Raw genomic sequence first — 16,423 nt, forward strand, 5'->3', positions numbered from 1 at the left:
TTCACTTATTTGCAATTTAATTTCCACACTGTATGATGAATCACCAGAATCAATCAGTAATGCATCTGGTGACTACACAACTACTTTCATTTTGGTTTTAATAACAAATAAGTTACAGTTATTTTTAATAAACATTTTTTTTAGAATTGCTAAGTCTGTTAGTAAAATTCACAGAGCTGTTGAGCTTTGAAACCATGTTACCACTCTGCAATTACCCAAAGAGTCTGAAAAATATCAGAAAGTCCCATTGTGATCCAAAAGAATGAAAATAACACTTCAGCTTGAAAAGACAGTCACATTTTGGATTTCTTTTTCATAGTCAGTTAACTTTATATACAGTTCCCATATAATGCAATAGTAAATTTATAGCCCTCCACTGTCACCTGTTCAAAGTGCATCGGAATATTCAGTATCTTTTTTCTGCTTTTAAATCTCCATCAGAGCCTGTGTGAGAACTGGAACAAATAAGCAGCCATGTTTTCCCATACTGGAAAAGTTCCAGAAGGGAAAAGGCTCTTGACATTACAGAGCTAAAGGAGTTTTCAAGACACTTTCTATTTCCATACTCGTTCTTTTGTATGCTAGGTTGCCTGCCATTATGTTTATGTAATTCTGACAGTGTTCTTAATGACACACTAACAGATTGTAAAACACGCTGCTGGCATTTACTTGTTTTTTATATTTTTAAAACAATGTCCTTCATGTAACAGTAGTTAAGCGCGGCAGAAGGACATCATTAGAGCCATGGTTAAACTGTAATTTACACCATTAGGAAGGCAGGAGCAATTTTTATTGCCTGGCAATTTTCTTGCTGAAATATTTGGACCATATGGCTCAATTTGTGTAATAACCTTAATTTCAGCACCCTTCAGGTCTGCCTCCATCTCCTACAGAATGGTAAAATGCGGTTTAGCAGAAAAGGCAACTGTCTATACTTAGAGAGTTGAGATTAATAACATGTCACGTCCTGTTTTTGGTGAAGGAATTCGAACAGCAGCCAGATGGTATCTCTACAAATAACTGTCAGGGGTCTTGATCTAATCAATACAATGTATTAATACATCTCCCTTCGCTGCTTCTCGAGGGGCTAGCGTGCAACATCTGGAAAGATTGGGGGGACCGCCAAGTAGAAAGCTGATCCTTTTCAGAATCAAACTGAGCCCAATTAATTTTTCATGTATACTTGATAACTGTTTCATAATGAGCTATGCGTCTTGACGGAGTTAGGGTTGGCGGCATGAGCGGCTTGTGCTTCCTATCCCCATTCAGTCCACTTACAGAAACCAACCCATTAATCAAACTATCTGGCATAAAACTGAAATCTCAGCTCAGCAAGAGATCAATAACCATCCTTAAAGAAAAAAAAAAAAGCAACAACAAAGACCTCACCACAGACCAAGGCTGTAGTGGGCAAAAGTATCCAAGCATGACATTAGTAATTACTTTAACAAAAACCAAAAGTCAGAACCATACTCATCTGTCAGGTACCTATAACACAGAATTTAATATTACCTTTGTGTAAAAAAGTAAAATTTAAATCCATTAAAAATACACTGCCATTCTGCTTTCTAGATACAGAGGCCATCTGGCCCCTATTCACCGTAATTACTATTATAGTCTCAAAAATAATATTTATATAGTGCTGAAAATTAACAGACACCCATTCCTACTCCCAAAGAGCTTTCTCTTGATAAACTCATATTTTTGCACTGTGTAGGAATTAGGGTCTCGCCCCCTAAAAAATGAGTGCGGTAAGATTATAGATGCATTCCAGTGCTTTTTTGTAACGTCAGAAAAGGAGGAGAGAGAGAGGTCACCTGGCAGGCAGAAAATAGGAAACTGCAACAAGCATAGGGAAGATGAGCTTGAATGAGGCTGTGAAGCTGAGTGATGGGAATGGATTCAAAAGGGAGCAGTAAAGAGAAAGGACAGGAGGTCAGCTGAGAATACTAAACTTATCTTGCATAGGACACCCCACGGCTGTTTGATGAGAATGACTTTGGTGACTGTAGACCTGGATTAGATTCAAATGGAGTCCCCAGAGGTATGAGGCTCTATGTTATATTATCAATTCTCGTGAGTCATATGGCTTGCTCTTGCTTTTTTAAAAATGAGGTAGGATTAAAATTATACATTGCTTGTTAAAAATCCCTGTAAAATATATTCACACAATTTTCAGCCAATTTGAACAAAAAACCTTATCTGTGGAGGGGCGTGGGACAGAGGAATGGAATGGGGGATGGCCTTTCTAATTATCAGCTGAAGAATTCCTGTATCTGTAGCTGTTGGGCATGACCCTGGGGATTTTAGGAAGCTGCCCTATGACTTTCCCAACAAAGAGTGTTATCTTGGAGTTGCTTGATACATCCACTTAAGAATGTTGGTTAAACATGAATTAAAATCTAGTCAAATCCAATTAAGCATTTTTAAGCAGATATCTAATTTGAAAAACAGCTGTACATATTACTCACCAAATTTCTGCCTCCTCCTTCTCCATTTTTATTTCCCACTTATATATGAAAAAGCATCTGTAGCTTACCAAAACCTTGTTTTTAGAGCAGATTTAGTGCAGTCACACACAACATGGCACAAAGGGAAGAATATTCCTCATACCATGTCTTCCTGTCAAAATATACTAAATAAGGTGAAGGTTTGTTGACTTTCTGTCTTGTTTCTTTTGTTTTTACAAATTAGAAGACATCCCATCAATGTTTTTTCTACCACACTTACAGTGCCTACAAGTTTAATCTTATGACTGAAATTCAAGACTTTGGGAAAAACATCACAGATAAAAGTGTAAATACAAAGCAGATATAAAACCACATATACAGAAACAGCATATGCAGCATTTACACTATCTCATTTTAGGCATCTGCCTTTAGATTTTGTAATGTGGTCACCTATTCTCTTATGACTGCAGGCACACAAACTGATAAGATTACCACTTCTAGACTGCCTCCCTTCACCATCTTTCAGTCAGAGGGTACCATCTTTTAAATCTGTCAACATGCATAATCCCACAGTTTGGGTTAGGAAATAACAGCTGATTAATCAGTTTAAAATCAACCACCTTCTTTTGGCTGACATGTGCTAGTAGTAGCATGCAAGTGTAATAGAGGAAAGCAGTCTCATGTGAACAGTTGCAGCTCAAGGATGGTAAATGTCATTGCCTTAGATGTTCTGGAGTTTTCACAGCCTATAAAGGACATTCATGCTCCTAACTAAAATCAGACGTTGTAAATTTCTCTCAAAAGACCTAATTCTACTTGTGTTTCACATAAAAAAAAAAAAGACCAGATCTTGCACAAGAAATCCAAGGATAAAATACACCAGATATATCAAAATAGGTAAACAATGTATTTGTAGAAAAAAAAAATACCTATTGATCCAGGCACTCTGGTCTAGTCTATCTAGGCTGTGTGATTAGGCATGGTCAGACATAACCCTATCAGTGCTTTTACTACTGGTCCATAAATTCATCAAAGGACAAAATTCTGTTAACTTCATGTTGCATGTGGGAGAAAACATTTGAGGGAAAAAAAAAGGGAATTAAATAAACTTCTTTGCTGTAACCTTCAAATCACCTGGAAACATATTAAGACCTCATAGACACCAGATAAACCTTTCCCTGCTAACCCACATCCTAACTCGCAAGGATTCTTTAGTTCTTGGTAGAGTTCCAGCAGGGTCTAAAAATATGTTTCTGTGGCTGCTGGAAGCGTCCAGGAGACACTGAAATGGCCTTGGTTACAGCAAGTATGGTATAAATAGAAGACCTGAAGCCTCTCTCACTGTTCTCATCCAGTTCTATTACCACAGTACTTCAACATCATCAAAGTTGTGCAACAATCCATTTCATCCTTTCTGCTCTAATTAGGCAATTCTACATGTCTGTCTTGATAGGTGGGGCTTACTGAAGCACTTAATCAGTTTCTGGAGGGGCATCGTACTGCCAATCCAAATGCTTATTTAAACAGAGCTGTAGTGCCAAATCCAGCATATTCTGCAGCAGCATGGAAACAACAGAATCTGAGACACAGATTGCCTCACTTTTTTCTTTTTCTTTTTTTTTTTTTTTAAGTCTTCAATGTGAAGGAGCACTTGTCCTGTACTCATCCTATGCAAGCTTAACAGGTCTAGAGATTAAAACACAGGAAGCATTTTATATTATTGGGCTTTCCTGGCAAATAAAACAATTACAGCAATTCCAGTACAAGCTCTTCCTGAAACTGTGGTAACGATGCTTTGAATCTTAAAAACCACATTTAAATCAAATGATTCATTTGCAATCCCATCACATACAGCACATAGGTAGTAGGTGTGGGTCATTTGATTGGAATTAGAAAGCAAATGTCTCTATACATGAGAGGTCACCAGTTGTTGTAAGTTAAAATCTTTTCACTGTTAGGCATAATTAAAATACTCTAACAGTGGTTTCAGTAATTTAAACATTGCAGTATTGTTGTAATATTTTTCTAGGCTTCAGGAGTTCACAATTGTTTGGTCCAATCAAATCTGGGAACACTGGAGAAGTTATCACCCATCAAGGTAATTACTTTCAAGTTGAAATAATTACTCCATCAATGTTAATGGTCTTTCAACTTCAATAAAGCACTCACCTGCCGATAATCACAGCTAACCTCTTGCTCTCATGCAATTCCCTCTCTATTTAGCAGGTTATATTACAGCCGTTAGAGTGGTCACTTGTCCTGAACAGCTGCTGAATTTCACTTTGATCGGCTGTGAACCATAAAAAAATTACTCATCTGTGTATGATTTCCCCCTAACCCATAAGCCCTTGCAGAACTAAGGATATGATCTTTTGGCTGTATTAGGGCACTGCTGAGCAGCCATCTTGTTCCTGGTTGTGGCTACTTTCCACTCACTAACAGCAGCACAGTAGCCTAATTAACTTTTGCCCTCCACTGCCGTTTACAGCTTTCATTCTTTGCTAAGTAGCACATCTTAATTTATGGCATGTGCAGAGATTCCTCCTTTTACTCTCATCTTGTTTTCTTAGAGCACAATCATTTTCTCAGGCATCTGAAACAGATGTGTATAAAGTTTCACCTCTCCCCCACTTTGGTATATTTTTTCTTATTCTTGTGGCGATGATCTTCATTCCTTTTCTATAAGGAAGTTGTCATGTACAGCCTTGTGTACTGCATTACTGAATAACGTTATGTACAAGGAAGATAATAACTGTGTGGTATCTCATCTCTAATGCTGTCAAATGTTCACTGGTCTATATGAGGAAACAGAAATGAAGGATCACACACAGATGTATTAAGTATTTCTGAATATGATGAATAGAAAGGAACTAACTTTGGATGCAAGATTCCAGATACTTGTAAAATCCTGCATAGGAAGTGTGTGTATATTTCAGTGCTGGCCACTTAAGATTATTTCTGATATATTTTATATGTTTTCAGTAAGCAGAATTTATCTATGATTCTTACTGTGGCTATATTTTTGATATATAAGTTACTGTCTGGTTATAACAACATAATCATGCAAATCAAAGCCTCATCCTTCTACCAAAGTCTCTATTATTATTACTATTCTGCAATATGTCTATAGATTTCCCTACTACAGATGAAGCATCTGCCACGAGGAGCTTGGCCAGTGTAGTTATCTGCCCAAATAACGTTAAGGTAAGCCAACTTGTGTTCTCAACTGTTAGCATAGCTACATCCAAAGTAAAGTCTGCTGGTGCAGTGATATCAGCTAAAAGACTTGTTAACTTTTTATTCCCCAAGCTGACATAGATTGCAAAAAAGCCTTGTAGGGTAAATATGTCCTGAGAGCCTCATTCTGCAAAACACATTGTGAGTAGATCTGTGCTTCTAAGTAGGCATAGGTGTAGAATCTTCCAGGAACAAGGCCTGTAATTCTTAGCTATCTCTTGCTCCCTGTAACAAGCACATTGAACTTTTAGTTATACCTTGCTGAGGTGGATTTGGCACACCAAGGCCTTGATTCTGCACAGTAATAATGAGAGTTGCTGCCCATAGCAGGCAGAATTGTTCTTTATAACCCTCATTGAATACCTTTATTTCTCCAAGCCCATTCTAACTGCATATTCTTACATTTTTTACTCAGCTTTTCAGCTTTCAGTTTGCCCACTCATGATAACCAAATCTTTAATATAACTGTCATAGAAGAAACAGCATCACACACTCACAACATATCTACCAAGATAAAGTCCACGCTTACACACAGTTTCACCTCACAGCAACATTTGGACTAAAACAGTTAGAGAGCTGTAATGCTTTGATGCCATTTGGCAGGTACTGGCTTTATAAGAAAATCAGCTCTGGGTCCTACATTTACAAGCTTAAGCCCTAAGTTCACAACAGTGAGAAACTTGCTTTGACAATCTAGTCACTTCATGCAGATTTCTGTAAATGAGAACTTACTGACAATCCATTCCTCTATAAACACGTCTGTCCCATGTTAATGCTGTCAACAAGACACTAAATATCATTCTTGCTTTAGAGGGTTAAAATAAACCGGGAAGACACTGTGGGAGACGTTTGTACTGCCGTAACCAGTCTTGACTTGACTTTGCTCTACAAATAAACCAGAATGTCAGTTTAACTTGCTGTCACCTAACATCTGTCACTACACTCCTGGACAAACAAGCTAGAGAAATGTGTGACACTACTCTTTAACTACAAAGCATCAAAATGTCTCACATGTACCTGCTTCTAATGGAGGTCCTCCTTTCATTTGAGTGGCAGCAGCTTTTGCTCTCAACCAAGTTTTCAGTTTTGTCTCCATAGGCAGCATAAAATGTCAGGGGGTCAGCGATAACCTTAAGGTAGCATACCTTTGACAACATTAATTGAAATACAGAATAATGCACCTTAACTATGGAGTGAATAGTTGTGTTTGGGAAAGTAGAGTGGATAAGTCTGTCAAATGGTTTGAAAACCCAAAAGATGCTTCTCATTTGGCTCTAGAAATGGATGGAAACAAAGCCATCAAATTAGAACAGTCTGCGGGGATATTACTGAGAGCTTAATTTATATTCTGCAATGTCACAAGGATTGTATTTGTACTTCAGGTTTTGGTCAAGCTTTATGTCTTGTGGCAGCTAACCAGGGAGCAACTGACAAGAGCAAAGGTGGGATCGGCTACCATGATTCTAGCACTGCTTTTTTTTTCCTTGAATAATCTAATGGGATAAGAATGGAGTCTAACAGATTAAATAAAGGACCAAACTCATTGCTTGCTTAATACTTTAAGTCTTGCTTGTAACACAGAAGCTTGTGTGAGAGAATGACTAATGGTGTATCCCACGAGGGAGCTCCAATAGAGACGCTTTAGGAGATTAAATGATTTAGCCTAGTACCCCTGAAAGCTATATTTTAAAGGGGCAGAAGTGTAATCATTCGAATACTAGTTCCTTCAATAAAATTACATTTTAATTAAAGTGTCTGATTCACAAAGCTACAGTTAAGAGTATATCAGCAATTTCATGATAAAATCCTATCTTCAAGCAGTTTTCACTTTGAAAGGTGGTGGCCATTTTTTTGCCAGCTGGTCTAATTGACCTGACCTCCTGAAGATGTCTTTGATAACAGGACTCCTTACACTTTATGTCAATAACTTTGATTCAAAGCTTTATCTGTTCTGCTATACTCAGAAGGGATAGGATTCAGATCTCACCTGCTTAGTATAAATCAGAAATAACTCTACCGAGCTGATGTAGTTGCAACAGCTTAAGGTGGGTGCAACTGATGGAAGAGCTGTGCAGGAAGATTTCTCCCCAAAGGGCTGTAAAATATTTTAAAATATTTAAAAATAAAAAAGGGTAGCAAAACCAATAATTGATAAATGTTCATGACAAAAGACAGTAGAAAAAAACATAGAAGCCAGCTTTGCTGGAACACTAGTAGAATAGATATACATATGCTGCCAGAATTTCATTTTGATTCAGGATAGTGTTTGGGGAAAATAAAGGATTTCAGAGACAGGAAAATACTAATTCAGTAAATAATAGCTTGTTAATTTAAAAGGCTTTTAACTGATGCTGTTGAAGAACCACACTGTGGCAACATTATTTAAAAGGCCATTTTGGTAGGTTTTATTACCCACAATACAACCATCTTGGACATTTTCTGTTGTTGTTGGCATGCTTAGAAGACATTGTAACGCATGACCGGCCAGGTCAATTCCAATGCTCAGCAACACATTGCATGCTGCTGAAGCAGAGTATTAGGAGAAGCCCTGTCATTTTGCTGGTTTTCAAACCTTAGGTATCCCATCACACCAGTTAAGGGAGCTAAGTATCAAAATCTTACTGAAGTTCAGTAACTTTAAAATCCCAATCTACTTTTTAAAACCTAACATATTGTACAGTGCAAATGCGAAAGTATATATTCCTATAATTCAGTTCTGGACCTATTTTCTGTTTTCAGAAAAAGATGTACTACAAATATAACCATTTAGGCTTACACGAAGCTAGATACAAAACTGCTTTGGAACCTTATGGCCACAAAAGTAAGATTACTGAACTGGAAACGTCTCCCACTTTGTCATGTCAAGATTTGTCTAAGGGAGCCACTTAAAGGTTACTACTGGGTATCCCAGGGAAAGCTCTTTAGGATCCTACTTGACTGTCAAACAGATATTTTAGAATGTGTGTAATTAAGAATTCTGAGATTTCTGATGTTGATACAAGCGTGGCCTATGAATATCACTTAGGGAAATTCCTAGGTTTATGAAATTGAGATGGCACTGCTAAGGAAACCCAACTTTATTACATCCTCCTTAAACATTTTCTAAAGCTTATTTATGGGAGACAACCAAGTACAGCAGCTACCCTAATATACAGCAGTTCAGTTCAACTATCTATAAGCTATCTTTTTCTAGAAAGACTGAAATGTAATATATAGTTGTGAGAGGCAGTGGTAACTGCACAAACCATTACCACTTTTGTCACTGATGTACATAACATTGTTAGTCAGTTCACAAAACAGCCTGCCCTTTCCTGAGTCTATTCTGCTACATACTGAATAGAAATGTAATATTTATAGACATTCATGTTTGGAAAATCCCTCGAAGGTAAAGACATGTTAGCAGTGGGAAGTAACATTCTAACATAAGTATATGCAATTAAAGTAGATCTGGTTTTATTACTGATGAATTATGAAAGAACATGCAAATGCATTGCATATATGAACTACGTAACTACTAATAAATTTATTCACTTTGTGATTCCAACTGTATTACAAAACTAGAATTATATACAAACAGGACTGATTTTATTGTTCTTTGTGCAGGTCCTGTGAAACGATTTTAACAGTCAGACAAAAACTCAGGACTGTATTTTCAGAGTGAGGCTGACAAAGTCAGATGTATGTGCTTAATTCCTCCAGACATGACCCATGCTTTCGAGTAATCTACTTGCCTCTGTGAGGAATTTGATATTAATGTGAAATATTTCAGCCTACATTGGGCCAAACACAAAATTTAAGTGAATAAAACTACTGTCAATTGGAAACCCCACTTTTCATATCAGTATTAAACGAGATTTTAAACTACCACGGATATCAAAGCAAAGTGAAAGCAACTTAACACTGGCTTTGTGGTCCAGTTCTTACCGTTACGGTTAGTGCTGTAACAGCTGGGATGCTAAATGTTGGATCATCGCGTTTTTCTTGATAGACTACTCGATAAAGAGATATAACACCATTGGGAGAGACAGGCTGGGTCCAGTTCAACCGCACTGAGTATGCACTTGTTGCTTGTGCCCAAGGGGCTCCCATGCCCCATGGCAAAGCCTCCAGAGTTTGGGTTGAAGCCCACAGGCTGTCCACTGATCCCACAGCATTTTGAGCTCTGACACGATATTCATAGAGAGTAAAAGGCTGTAGAGTATCAGATGCATCAATGAATTCCAAAGCTCCTTCAGCCCAGATGAACAAAAGTAGCTCCTCTTGACTGCCCACAGGACGTCTGAAATTAAATCAAAGGCATTACGTTTAAAATGGAAAATAACTTTGAAAGTCCCATAGTAGCAGATCTTGAAGGTCTACGTTCAACCAGTACCTCAGAAAGTACAGAAATTATTTCTACGTTACATACATAGAAGGAACTGCCTATCTATCTTTGCATCTTAAAAGCACTCTGCTGAACCTGTGAAGAAAAGATTTTTTCAGACAATCAGTTATTTCTAGAAGAATATTATAAAACATGTCAAACAAGTGTCTTGTCAAAGTTCATAGTAGCAAAGTAGCAATGCAACAGCATATTGTCCTTTTAAGACAGAACACTCCAGATATGAGACTTAGAATTTAGAAAGTGAAATTTAAAGCCCATATGTAGTTTCTAAGTAATAACTTGAATTGCAATATGGGAGCAAGTTGTAGCCATTTCTGAAAATCAAACTATTTAAGGATGTACTCACCTCAGGATCCCTCATTTATGGAAATCTTACAACCAATTTACTTGAGAAAAATGTCACCCAGTGAACAAGCGATAAATATTCTATTATGTCCTTAAAACCTAAGCCGTGCAATTATAAACTAGGGTTTGTTCACAATACATATCCCATTTCGTTCTTGCAAACGGAATGAGTAATCCCTTGTGCATAAACTTAAAGGAATTTGCAGCTCCACTACGAAACCTCATCAAAATATCACAAGTACTGCTTTCTGTAATAAACAACATATTTTTTCCAATGCTGCTCTTGTTTAAAAATATAAACTTAAGATATATGAAGACAATTCACTGTATAGGTTTTGGCAAAATGAAGTTTTATTGTTGTACATATGTGTGTGTATATATATATATCTGTATGCATACACACAAATATATATACATATATGTGTAGATATAGCATTCCTACTACAGATCTGCTTATGTTGAACTCAGTGATATTCTCAGTAGCAAAGGAGATTACAAATGATCCTCATCCCCTTTCTAATGCGACCCCTTCTAGTATATAATTTACAAGTTGTAATAAGGCAAGCACTCATCTTCAAAACAGATATCAAATCAATTCTTTCACTTGGCATAAAAATGTTTGTGTGAAATTAAGTTGGTTACATTTAAACACTGTGATAAATCTCAATGACGGTTGTGCTGTACTGCACACAAATTTAAGTATTTTCCCTACTCTTCATAGGAATCTTGGCCTTTGCAAAACATAAAAGCACTTTCACCCTCAATGCCAACAACAAAAACCAAATTACATTATCTGCCACTTCTGTTGCAAGTAGGGCAAATTTGCAGATGGAAAATTGGTTTGTCTGACTACTGGGTGTCATCATCACTACACACACACACGAAGCTGAAGAACATCTCTTTGGCAAGAGAAAATCTCTATTTCACATAATTCTGTCAGATTTCATTTTGTTAGGTCAAGCCAGGAATTACTTTAAAAGTCCCAAATGCAACAATTTTTTAAAACTTATAACCTTAGTTCTTGTAAAAATCTACACCCAGGTATTTACAAACATTATATGAAGAATATCGTGAACATGTGTGTGTACACACCTATTTATTCATCCTTTGTGTATCTATGGAATGTATATATATGCATGCATGAATATATATTTTTTTTATATGAAGCTAAAATTTTTTGCTAAACCCTGAGATAAGCAGGCTACATGCTTAGTATTTAGTTTAAAAGGGTTAAAGCGTGCTTTTAAAACAAGAAATGTTTCAAGTACAACATCTAGTGTAGTGAAATAGGCAAATTCCAAGATGTGTTGATGCTGAGAACTGGCTGGCAAAACTACATGAAAAATGGCAGGTAGATCAGGCAGGAAAGTTTCCCTAGGAATTCTCTCTCTCAAAACAAAATTTCTGGAAGAGTTGAGGAATAAAATTTCCCATTGACCCCAAAATTCCATCATCTATTATTTAATACACATCCTCATGGTTGACTGTAATGGCAAATTAAGCCTTATGCAGAACTCTCCAATAGTGCTTTTCACTGACAATCGAAGACACATAAGTACGAAAGGTGAATCACTTCTTTCTCCTGCACCTAAAAAACTAGTCTTTTTTCTGCGTAGTCAAAAATAAGCTTAAAAAATACATCTCTGTAGGTAAATGGAAGAGAGTATATTTTAGTGCAATAGTCACATTTAACGTGTCTAATCTGACAGTATGGCACTCAAATAAATATAAAAATTTATTTTATAAATTTTTCAAGTGCTGTGATAAACAGTTTTCTCACACTGAAAGAACAAATATGCCACCAAGTGTAAGTTCATCCACAAGCAGAGCTGTACAAGGTAGTCTGGTTAAGTATTTAGATCTTATTACTGCTGAATATTTAATGAATGAAACTTATGGTTAGGTAAATGGTTCCATCTGTAGTGCTAAAACCCAGAATATCTTCATGTATGAATAAACTTTGAACAGAAGTGGTTGAACAGTCTGTAATCATTTCAATCGTCTTAAGATTTAAGATTCAGCTGCTCATTTAACTGGAAGTGTTTCTTATGTACAATGAGCTGCAAAGGAGGGTAACAATTCCAAGAGCTGGAAGCTGTCTGTTAATCTGCATAGTCTGATTTGCTGCTTACATTCATTTTAAAGATGTGCAGATACAGTTATTTTTATAAGGGCAAATTCTCCTTGCTCCACTACCAAGCTGAGCCAGATGACAAAAAGAGGAGAAAATAATCTTTGTGACAGACAACTGTAGAGCTGTATGCAGAGGACTGCAGCAACGCTGACTGTAACATTCACCCCTCATCTCTCTTACATGGAAGGAACACCTGAAGTCCTGCAGATCAACCCAGAGTGGCTCTTCATGTGTTTACCTTTCACCAAGTAACAAAACTACATTTTAGCAGTGACTGCTGTTTTCCTTACCTGAGTGGTAGTGAGTTATTTCTAGAAACACTGCGAAGTCCTGAGGTAAAATTCAAATGACTGAGGAATTTCATTGTCAAATGTGGGGGAATAACGCAACATCAAAAATGCTCCCCCCTCAACAGCTTCAGATCAATTTAAACAAAGCAGCCTCACTTACCATTTCAATTCAATAAATCTAAACTAATGTAGTTTGTATATTTTTACATTATTTTCTCCTTTTCTTTAACAAGTTTTGATGTCAAAAGTCAACAAAAGGAATTTGAGATTATTGTATGTAATAAACTAGTTTAGATTAGATATTGTATCAATTTCACGAATAAATAAAATCCTTTGGGAGTTCTTATATTCAGTGACATCCACAGGATTCTTATATTAAACCATCTACTAACATATGTGCCTTGGAAACTGCCTTTGGTGTATCTCATGGTTAAGGGTAAGCAATGAATTAATCATAAGGAGTCAGTCTAGGAGCCTCTACACTGCAAGTCATAATTCAATGGCCACCAAGACATGTCCTTTGTCTTAAATTGCCTGTTGAATTTTCTGCTAAATTTTCACCGTACGGATTGCTCAGCTAATGAGAGCTGCACTACCATCTCACATATGTATACTAAATAATATAATCTTATAACACAGACACTTTCACAGAAATTCAGACATTTCCTCAACCAAGACATGAACCCAAATACTTACGATTTTACAGGCAATATTTCTTTGTCATTTCATGTGTATCCTACACATTCCATGTTGGTGGTCAACAGAGAGCAGTTCCATTAGCTCATGTGACCTATATCTTATTAAAATGCAGCAAGAAATACAACACCTATTTCCATAATATTATTTTCCAGAGTAGCAATTTCTGTGGTTGTCACGGGGATGTTATGTAATGATGAATGGGAAGAGAAGTAGATTGGGTGATTGTCTCATGAACCAGATCTTTTCTCATTCACAATATTTTCTAAGTTGTGGTCCTTGCTACGAAAGTTTCAAAGCCCCAGATCTTATAGCAGTTAAAAGCTGCTATATGAATAAAAGAAAAAATAATCACCACCACTTTTATCATTAACTAACATTTTAAATTTTTGGTTTCTAACAAAATGGCTGCGAAGTTGCAAGTGCTTTTATGATTCCAGGGAAAGCACGAGTCCTGACATTTTAATGCACAAATCTGCACACACACTAGCTCCCCAAGCATTCCAGGTTTTGAGTTAAATGAATTTATTTTGGTAGTGATGCAGTAAGGAAGAGGCACATGATGAAGAAGAAATTACATGCCATAACCTCCCATAGAAATACTGCAGTGTTGCTGCTATAACAATGTAAGGCTATGTGTGGCTACAAAATGAAAAAGAACTATGTGCTTACATCCCATTTCTGATTTTTTGCAGCTATCTGAGAAAGATTTGATATTGTTGTTGTCTAAGCACATTTAAACTTCAGCTGAAATAACTGCCAAGTGATTCATGCCTATGTAGGTGAATATAACGATTGTATCTGGAGCCCCAGTGCGCCATTTTCATTTCACTTTAAATAAAAAACAAAATGTATCTATGTCAGTCAGTGCCCTTCTGCTGTACTCAGAGGTATCAAACAGGCTACAATTATGATTGTGAAGTGATTGTGTCACATTGGAGGAAGGTTTATTGCTTTTGAGTCTGCTAGGCAGTAACACATTCTGTTTCATATTACTCTTTATATCATTGTTTGGCTGTGACTAGAATAATCAAATGCCATCAAATGCTGTCAAATTCAATTTACAGTATTTTTCACTGAAGCAGGCTTTCTGCATTATATTTCCTGTTTTCCTTTTCTATGGTTGCCATGGAATAGCAGCGGTAATCATCAGCTTTATTTACAAAACCAACAAAGTGAAGACATGTCTTCAGCTGTAGCATACACTTTATTCCTCTTTATACAGGGGAGGGACTTGGGTTTTTTCTTTTGATCAGACAATTAAAAGAAATAAAAGAAAACAAAATAATATTTCAAGAGAGCAGGAATTTTTAGAGACTACTAATGTGTTTAAGGCAAAAAATGAATTTATATTAATTATCGCTACTGATTCCAAAAGGTAATTTGATTCCTTGCCTTCTCAGTCACAGCTCTAATACAATTAAATGTCTGACTCTTTGTGAGAGGTTGTGTAGGTTCAGCCCAGCATGTGTTGGCCAAACGTATTTAGAGTTGTGAAAACCAGGAACTTTACAGTTTAAATTTCTCTCCTATACATGGCTTGAGTTTTATATTCTTTGAGTTTCTGAATCTATTCAAGAAAGTCCCTGCAGCAAACTTTTAAAAAAGGGTCAATGGACACATCAGACATCATTACTCTGCTACTTCCCTAAATACAGTTATCTATATGGAAAAATCTGCACATAGAGCTTATGAAGCTCTTCATAGGGAGTGAGGATGTGTCAGTCAACTGTCTAGGCAGGGCAGCTGAATACAAAAACCAAGGAACATAAGTAGATGCACTGTAATCACACTCCAATTACTGATTTACAAATGGAAACAAAATTTATCTTGAATAAGTGATCTGTGTTAAGAACTTAAGATACCTTTTTTTTTACTTTTAAAAATACCAGAAATGGTAAATTATTATTGCTTCCATTCCAAAATTCTCAATTATCTGTCAGAAAAGATCAAAGAACGCATCTAGTCTGGGCAAACACAGTGAAAATGTCTATCTCACAATTTTTGTTTGTCCCTTTTAATTTTTAAAAATATTTTTTCACCTGCTTTTTGTCATTGGTAGATCAGGAAGATGATTCTTGTCTCAGCTCTTATTCTCAACTTGCCCATCCATAGATTAGCATCTCACCGTAGCATTTTGAAGGTTATATATATTTACTATATACTTTTACATTTTTTTTTCACCTCCTAGTATATCAAGGAATACGGAAATTAACATTTCAGTAAAACTAAGAATCTACACTAAAACTAAGAATTTGAGGTGATAAAAGCATTTACCTGTGAATAAAATAGTTAGTAATGATGCCATTTGGTTTCTTAGGTGGTGCCCATTTCACTTGTATGAGTGCAGATCCCACGGCTTTAACAATAGGTGGACTCAATTCTTTAGGAGGTGCTTCATCAGTTCTTGCATATGTTCGGTGACCCACTCCACAGCCACCTACAAAACCAGAAGTTTGCTTAGTGATGAGAGCTTCTTCCTCAACAAAAAATACAGTAAAGACACATTAATGTCAAATTTAGAAGCTCCTGAAGAAATGGTGCTTCATTTAGTTTTAAAATTCTCATTTAAATTGCCACAGCTCTGCAAATTAATTACCGGTGCATATCCTGATGTTCACCAGGGCAGGTGAGAGAATTGGTTCAAAAGTGCCATTTTATAAAGATTTCTTTCAATGGGATTTTGAAAATTTCCAAAGTCAAGGAAATTGGTAATATTTGGGCTCTTCTCTGCTGCCTTTATGACTACTACTTCTTGGTGTAGTTACGGAACTGATTTTTTCTGTACGCACATTTTCAAAAATTATGAAGCTATTTGTGAAGAGCTTTTAACAAAATGTCACATATTACCTAAAATACATTTTTTTAATCTCCATTTAAAATATTC

The 16,423-nt window shown here is 36.4% G+C and overlaps 1 protein-coding gene across 1 annotated transcript in view; it reads right to left on the reverse strand.

The window, feature by feature from the left end:
• Positions 1–16,423, reverse strand: part of USH2A (usherin) — a 392,303-nt gene that overhangs the window by 44,694 nt on the left and 331,186 nt on the right. Inside the window, exons 59-60 of the mRNA XM_061990105.1 lie at positions 15,814–15,976; positions 9,612–9,966 (exon numbers count right to left, since the gene is read on the reverse strand). Of these exons, the coding sequence (XP_061846089.1) occupies positions 9,612–9,966; positions 15,814–15,976 (518 nt within the window). The remainder of the gene's footprint in view (positions 1–9,611; positions 9,967–15,813; positions 15,977–16,423) is intronic.

Source organism: Colius striatus, chromosome 2, assembly GCF_028858725.1.
Source record: "Colius striatus isolate bColStr4 chromosome 2, bColStr4.1.hap1, whole genome shotgun sequence".
NCBI classification, from domain to species: Eukaryota; Metazoa; Chordata; class Aves; order Coliiformes; family Coliidae; genus Colius; species Colius striatus.